Below are 9,113 nucleotides of genomic sequence, written 5' to 3' on the forward strand. Positions count from 1 at the left end.
TATTATAACATAAGTGAGCGATCAACTTTTTTATCGAATTCCATCACAAATATTAATTGATAAGTCAACAACAATAAATAAATAGATTTAAATATATTGCATAAGCTATAAATCACTTTTATTATTTTTCATACTTACAATATTGTATAATGTTAGTTTAATTCCGATTATTAAAACTGAAATTATCACAAACATATTAATAACACGGTCTAAAGTTTTATAATTAGTTATTATTGGCAAGTTTATTATGCAGTATCGATTAATTTACTGTTACCATTTCTAGAAAAGTATATCAAATGGATTATGGATATGACCCTCGCAGATGTTCGTTTAGTACTAAATACTTCTTTGAATGTTGTCTTTGAATGTTGTAAAACATATTTCGTCACAAAAACTACAACAGCCAGCAATTAAATCAAGACTTCAAATACTTCAAGTACTTAAAAATAATTCAGATAGGAGATTATACAGTAAAGTACTATATTGAGTTGAATGATGATGAAGGCGACGATGATCATGGATGATAATGATGATGGTACAGTAGTCAAAGATATGTGATAGGAAATCTCCACAATTTGGATAATCTTCATGACTCTACGTACTTCAAGATTATTTTACCAAATATATTCTTAGAAGTATGCAACCTCCATCATTTCTGGTGAAGATTATCGTTTAATTGATAGTCCAATTCTTCCCCAAGATTCTCTAATTCAATTGAAAAATATAGATTTGTAATATAAATATTTGAAAGGTATTAGAAAGATTTGATACATTCTTAATGAAACTGCTCTTTTTTCATTTTGGACTCCTTTTTTTACTTTAAATTTTGATCCAGTGACAATTCGGAGATTTTTTTTCTTTTTAGAAGTGGCTTTGAGAACGATATTTGAAATCTAGCGTATTTAATGAAGTAGAAAAATCATAATATTGGTTGGTGTTGAAAAAAAAGATGTCAGTAACTCAATATAATAACAATCATAATAAATCGATATACGTACTTATAGTATCAAGTAACTTCAAATGACCAAGTCACGTCTCTAATTCCTTTCATTTCGATTGAATTTGGTGCAATAATATTTTCTATTAGGGGAGATCAAAAATATAACGTACGTATATGAAATATAATTCGCTCAAAACATCTATAGATAATTAATTACAAATAAAGGATTCATACATGATTGAGATGATAAAATTGTGATTCACTCTAAAATGTTAATAATCAGAAGTCGTCCATTTGAAGATGATCTTACATAAAATAGTTCAAAAACAAACATATGTGATAACATTATATAAATCAAAGTTTTCGTTTCATCTTTAATTTTTAGATTTAAGAGTAAATTTTGAATTGAATTTTGTACCTATTAAAATGAAACATTATAACCAATTAAAACTTAAAAATGGCTTGTTACTTACTATGGTAAATGCCATAACTAATTCATCTCGAATCAAAGGAGTAAGTACAATAGTGGAATTCGCTATACAACCTACAAAAACCTATGATCTTTAATTATCTCAATTAATTCGAATTTAAATGAAATTTGATTTAATTATTATTTAACAACAAAATCAAAAAACATGGTACTGTAGTGTTTCATTAATCGGCTTCTTCTAATATACTTGGACCATCATGAAATCTCGATTGGGATCTATTTCCACTTCATTTTTTGATTTTCCGGATAAAGACATAAACATTCAAACGCAACGGGTCAATTACAAGTTCTGATCCCTTATATTGATTTTTCAAGGTCGACAGATATTTATTTTGTTAATAAACTTGAAATTATTTATGTAAAATTAACTATCTACAACCAATAATTGAATATTTTACCAATATATATTTTCAACGTCACCTTCAGATTTTTTTTTAATTAATTCTTCAATTTCATTATCCTTTTTGAGTTCGCCTTTTACTGTAATTTTCTTTCCAAATTTGAATTGACTTTACTTGGAAGTAATTACTATTTTATTGCAATGCCAGAGATCATAAATTCATAAACAAAGTGGCACAAACACGTGATTAACAGTATGAAAGATCATATTTTCACGTGTATTTTTTTTTTTGATTAGAAAAATAGTAAAATAAAACGTGGGATACCAAAAATATAAAGTAGAGAGAGAGAGAATGCTGACAACTTTAAACTTCATGTTAAAACCATTAAACCATATATCAAATAAGTATAAAATAAAAAATAGATGAGGATGTGTTTGGTGGTAAGAACATTTTACAGCAAGGTCTGAAACGGATGTGCAACAAACAATATTCCGGCCTGAAATTAATACCAAGTAAAAACTCTTTAAAGTCAGCAAAAAACAAGCCAAGCAGCGACAGTGCCATGTAGACAGAATTTTCGGAACACGACACAAAGACAAATTATCGCAGCAAAAAAGAAATCACATTTATTTCACCCGTGTCAAAAATTTCGTAAACCAATTTTATACCTAAAATATAAATTGCTTTATTTTTATTTTTCACCCAAAACTCAGAAGGACATGTACAAGAACCACAACTTCACTTCTATCTCCATCAACAAGTTCTATCTACTATTGAAAATACAGACGCCTCACCAGTCGCTACAAGTAAAAAGGATCAAACCAATAATTAATCTCATTCCGATACCAAATTGGAATCCTTTACCTCCTAATGTTAAATTTAAAGACTAACATCTTCCATACGTTCCAAAAAATCAAAATCAGGTCCGCCCGGGTTGTTTTTTGTACTGGGAAGTCGAAAGAAGGTACAAGAAGGTTATAGATAAAGAATGTGCTCGTATACGTCAACAAGAAGAAGATGAAGCAAATTTTATAGTACTAGTTATCGAAAACTGGAGAAACGCAAAACTCAAATAGCTTTCTTGATAGCAAAACAACGTAAGGCTCCGCCTTCACCCTCCTCGCTTGGTTTATGGTCAACATCATCAAGTAATAGCCCTATACGTAAAATCAAGTCCATGCCTAGGTCACGCCTAGAGGTATCCATTGATGATTTTTCAGATACTTCAGACGATACGAAATTGTTGAATCCAGGCCTAACAAACGATCAGTTTCCCCGTCCTGTGTCTTAATGGATCAGTCGTTATTGAAGAGCAAGAAACGGTGTCCTTCTCTCGAGCGCCTTGATGATCGCTTTCCAGAAGAACCTTTTTTTTTTTTGGTTAGATTTTTTTTGTGTTTTCTTTTTTTAGTCATCGTTTTTTTATATATTGTAGCTCCTCTTTACTACATCATTCAAAATACAAACAATTTAGAATAGTGTGAACCACTCTACACCTCAGATTTCTGGGTATATTGAATAAAATTGTCATTTTATATGACGACTTAATTTGTTTCTTTTTATCCATTGAGACTTTAGTTGAATTCAGATTAATGGAACAATTAAAGAAAAGAGACAACTGAAAAAAAATTTCAGCCAGCCTATTTTTAGTTATATTTTTATTGATCTTTCTGCATGCATTGCGTTACAGATATTAGTAATCATTATTTATCAAGTCACGCCACCGTGATTAACACTCTAATACTTGAGGTTTCATGATTATTTTTTTATTAGAGTATTTCTAATCATAAATCATTTCTTTTTCTTAACATAACGATTTAACCAATTTGTGAACTAAATTATCTTATACTCTTGATAGTATAGGTATATAAAGTCTTTTCTTTTGTTATCAATGAAAAATATCTATTATCTTCGTAGTAATAAATGTTTTACATCTCCACTCTCCAATATCGTATTGTTGTGTAAATTTTATCAACACGTTCTTTTAACAATACTTGTGGTTATACAGTAAGTGTTATATTGTAATCGTAAGCATAGTATTAATGCAATCTAAGCGTATAAACTTTATTAGTTGTGGTTAGAACATGAGAAATTTTCTCGTAATGTAAATTCATTGAGAAACTAAAAATTGTCCTCAATGTCATTTCGAATATTGTTATGATTGACGAATAATAATCGGATAACTGAATCAAGAAAGAAAGGCTCATAAAACTTGGTTCTATACTTTTCAGCCATTCAATTAAGTATTACAGCCGTGACAATGTCGTGAGTCGTGACCGTTATTAAAAATAAATTAATTATACGAAAAAAGAATAGGTCAGGGGAGATCGTCATATGTATGGTAATTTTCTATAAATTTTATAAATTTGGAAATCAATACATCAATTATAATATACTTAATTAACGAATGAAACAATCTCTTTTTTTGGTAAAGTATTTACTTACTAAGATTTCATACTTAAGCCGCTTCAAATTCTTTTCTCAGATGCTGAAAACCTTTTTTTTTATTCCTTATCAATTAATTAAAACAATTATTATATAACAAATACACAGATGAAAATAATTTTTTAAAAAATTTACATTCTAACTATAACGATATTTATAACTCTAAAACTATTTCATATATAAATATATAATATATATATGATTTCATCAACAAATTTACCCTATTTCACCTTTTAACCTTATGTATTATGCAAAAATACATGGAAAGAAATAGGAGAGCTCACGCATTCTAATCATAAATAAATGCCTTTAGAGTTTGGCAGACTTCTTAAAAACATTATAATGGGTTTAAGACAGTGGAATGGCACCTTTTACATCTTCCTTTCCTAATAATATAATGATTCAATACCAAACCATATGACCTATACCAGAAATTTCATGAACGTTAATGTTCCCATATTATCTATACTTAAATTATACTAATATTATTCTTAATAAAATTTTCAATTTTTAATTAATAAAATATCTTGTTATGACATATATAATAGTCCTAATAATCCTCACAAATTAACATTAAAATTATTTTTTTCATAAATCTTAAATAAATACATGATGGTTTTCAGCTTATTTCATAATTTTTCATTTCATAAATTTATAATTTTACATATTATAGATAACCATCATCAACCAATTGAAACCTTTCAATATCTACCATTACTTCATCATCTACCATTACTCTTTTACATTCTAGTCCATTTGATATTTTTTTAAATCTTAGATTTGATCATAAAAAACATTTACAATAATAAATTAATATACATAAGATGGCTGCAAATGTTCCCGTAATTAACACAAACTACAACAGAGTCAATACTCTTTTTATCATCTTCTCATAAATACCAATATCCTCAATAACATAATTGTTTTAATTTTTATTTCATTGAAATTCATAATTACCACACTCTTTTTCATTCTCAAACATCTCCCTTCTCTTCCTTCATATCTCTCTAATCTATTTCACTCTTTAAAAAATTTATTACTATATAATTATTATTATCAATTCTTCTTTATATATTATCTATATTATCATCAATTCTTCTTCATTTTCTTTATTTTAATTTTATCTCTTTAAAATATTAATATAAATTTAATTTGTATTATCTTTGACATCTACTCACTTCACATTTTCCCCTAAATTATTAACATATCAAAAATATCAAGAGACTTTAAATAATATGTTCTAACTGTTCAAAAAATACAGTGTTTAATTAATTTTTATTTATACCTTACAATAATTTAATTATAAAGCACAAATATCACAAGTTAATTGCTCAAATACCTCCAAAATACAAGTAATTATTACTCATTAAGATGGAATCCCTAAAAATTTTAATAATTTAGACTTATATAAATGATCACTCATAATTAATATATTATATTATTATAACTTTTAATTGCTACCAATCTCAAACACGTACTAGTTCATGTATAATTGAACCAATCCTATTTGGAGTAAAAACATTATCAGAAAATGAATTTTAATTTAACTAATGGAAAGAGAATACACATAATCGGCGATATTTTATGAAGATTAAGTAAGAGGGATGAAACAGCAAAAAATAAAAATAAGCAATTTTATTGGTCTTAAATCACTATTTGACACTCATAAAGAGCAACAACATTACACTAAATTTACCGCCAGGATTAATATCAATGGATGGGACTCACAATCCACTCTCATTAATTTAAGATGAGCTCGTCTAAGTTTTCACAAGTTTTTAACGTTGTAATTGAAATTGTGACACAGATCGAGATGAAAGTTTATATTTTTCTTAAATAAATAAATACTTAATTGCTTATTTTTAATTACAAAAAGTTCAAAATATAAAATCAACTGGAGTAAAGAACAAAGTAGCTGTATTATGGATTTATAGGCTGCGAAAAGTCAATTAAATAATTGAGAAGGAATTGTGAAAGGCCATTGATTCGTACGGTTAAGATATTTTCTATTATTCCAGACCGACTAAGCTGATTCATTTCAATTGCTTTTACCTGTGAAGAATCGAAAATTTTTGCTTCGTTCGTTCGTTGATATTTCCAATAAAATTAATAGAATCTTAACGTGTAAAATTAAAATGTATTTATAATTTATAATAAATAGAGATAGCGGGAAAGGATCGAAATTTTAAATTTAATAAATTTATTTTTCTTGTTACGTTACTTTTATTCGTAGAATTACTTTTTACTATTATAATTAAATTCAATAAAATAAAACGTACAGTATTGATATAATACTCAAAAGTTTTTATTATCTAAATACACGAATATATTAGACTAAGAGATTTTAATTAAATTACTTATCAAGAAAAATGTGTCAGTTTTAAGGCCAATAAATTTTTAATTTTTTAGTTATCGTAACCTCATTTTTGTTACTATGAAATATAAAAAACTAAGCTTTCTATACATTACTAGCGATATAGCGATAGTACTTAGTTTATAATACAAGAAAATCTTATATCAAAGAGATCGAACTTATCACATGCTTACGGTTTGTCATTACTATCGGTAATTTTATTAGATCCTAACAATATCTAATTTTTTAACTATTACAATTTGTCATTACAATCAATAATTTTTTAATTTCCTAGCAACATAATAGAACTTCAGGCCAAAGTGAAATGACGATCCATTTTTCATTTAAATCCGACTTTAAGGTAATCGACAAACAATCATACTATATTTTCAGAAATCTCGATCGGGATACGCATTGTGAAATCAGATATACATATATAAATAATTAAATTTAATAAATTTAATTATTTTTAATTACCTGGAAAACTTCATAATCATCAATCTCGAAATTATTTGGAATATTGAGATTAGGATAAGCATATGGAGAAGAAGTCCATTTGTAACCATTAAGTTGCATTGCTAGGTCTTTCCCGAAAATTGGCATCCATCTGCCATTACAAATTAAAGTAAGATCTTCATCAATCAATTTTCCAATTTTACCTGTGTCAATATATCTATAATCATTAAAGAAAAATACAAAACTATCTCGAGTATATTTGTAGACACCAGGTCCTTCCCAATAAAATGGTTTATATCCACCGACTATTTGATTTGTCCCTCTAATTTTACCGAGTATAATAATTGATCCTTCGTTATTACATTTTTCATGAAATACTGAGGCTTTATAACCATCTCTACTAGCACGAAAGATAAGATTAAATTTGTAAGGAATAATTTGTAATGCTTCGTCATCTTTGTCTATCCATCCCGTAAATAATGATAAATGTGTTGCGTTTATAAGAACAGAATTAACATTAACGTCAAAAGAGAATCTTGATGGTAACAATCCTATCTGTTCTACATTTGTGACCAAGTAAGACTTTAAGATCTCGTTTCTTAGCTTTTTTGGTAACAAATCATCATACGGTAATATTTTGTTGTAATATTCCTCAGAAGATATATTATGGAACCTAATTAAAGGGATAAAGTTCAATAGCATCTTCTCCATCAAAATTAATTCATCCTTAGTCCATTTAGAAGGGTCTTTATTAACAGTAGGTTGTTGTGCGTGAGCCCACCTAACCAAATTATTCCATAGTTCAATTTCATCTAGCGCAAGATCGTCTCGTTTGAGCAATAATTCCAATATTTGTGCGGGTAGTGACAATATTTTATCAGTTCCGAATAAAATAGCTGGTACTTGACAAATCGTTTTTAAACAATAATCTTCCAATATAGTAAAAGTCCCATGTTGAAAAACAATTTTAAGAAGTTCAATGCAATCATCTTGTGAGAATTTATTCTGATCTTCGATCAAAAATTCTTGTATATATTCAGAGAGTACTCTATCCAACCCAAGTTCTTCTGTAGCGACCAATAATTTTAATATATCCGGTCCATTCATGACGTTTAAATTCAATTGTCCACAATATAAATGTCTGAAATATCGATTTAAATTATTAAATATAATAAGTTTTAGGTTCATCAATATATAAAATTTATATAAAGTAATTTTTTTTAATACCTTATAATAATTTCAAAAATATAAGGCGAAATATTTGGTTTCTCAAAAAAGTATTTTCCATCTTTTCTTTTAACCCTGTTATCAGAAAAAGCCGTATCAAAATAATCTGATTGATAACGAAGAATGTTTGAATGAGCAAAAATTTCTTTTTGATCATTATCTTCACCAGCTTGTATAATGACATCATAATCTTTTTTTGACTTGAATAAATTTTCAAGACTGTTTATAACTGGTAAATATAATTGTTGTTGCATTTTTTGTAAAAAGATACGAAGAAATCGCGTAAAGAAATGAAGAAATTGATTTGTAATCATAAACGCGTTAACACGTTTCCTTTTTATTGCGAATTTTTGCGGATTAATTGGTTTAACACGTTACGTAAGTGATCATCAAATTTGACTTAAATTATCAATGTAAATTTTGCGTTTACAAAAACACATGGTCGTAGATCAAAAATCGATTAATCACGTTATATCCTGTATCACGTGCTTGTAGATAATTTTAGCCCCGAAAAATACATATAGATGATCGGCAAGATTTTGGCCTAAAATAAGCAACGTTTCAGGGCCGGAATTATGATAATGCCGGTCGGCATCAAAAAGGACATAAAATTTAGGCCGGCACTATCTAAACAAGGCAAGATTTTCATGAAAAGTTACGGAGTTTTACAGAAATGACCCTATAAAATAGGGGACCTTTTTATGTATTTTTCGGGGGTGACCTTTATGTTTGTAACACGATCAGCGCAATTATAAATAACGAACTTCCCTATAAAATTAAAATTTTAATTTTAAAACCCTTATTATTGTATTTAAATTAAAATTTTAATTTTAAAACCCTTATTATTGTATTTTTAAAACA

General features: G+C 27.5%; 1 protein-coding gene across 1 annotated transcript; it reads left to right on the forward strand.

Moving 5' to 3' along the window:
• Positions 1–2,193: 2,193 nt before the first annotated feature.
• Positions 2,194–3,062, forward strand: OCT59_005007 (uncharacterized protein; the record flags this gene model as incomplete). The annotated part of the gene is made up of 5 exons (XM_066138098.1): positions 2,194–2,211; positions 2,301–2,328; positions 2,485–2,577; positions 2,860–2,969; positions 3,042–3,062. The coding sequence occupies 5 exons, from the start codon at positions 2,194–2,196 to the stop codon at positions 3,060–3,062; spliced, it is 270 nt and encodes an 89-aa protein (XP_065997280.1).
• Positions 3,063–9,113: the final 6,051 nt, after the last annotated feature.

Source organism: Rhizophagus irregularis, chromosome 13 (genome assembly GCF_026210795.1).
Source record: "Rhizophagus irregularis chromosome 13, complete sequence".
Taxonomy (NCBI): domain Eukaryota; kingdom Fungi; phylum Glomeromycota; class Glomeromycetes; order Glomerales; family Glomeraceae; genus Rhizophagus; species Rhizophagus irregularis.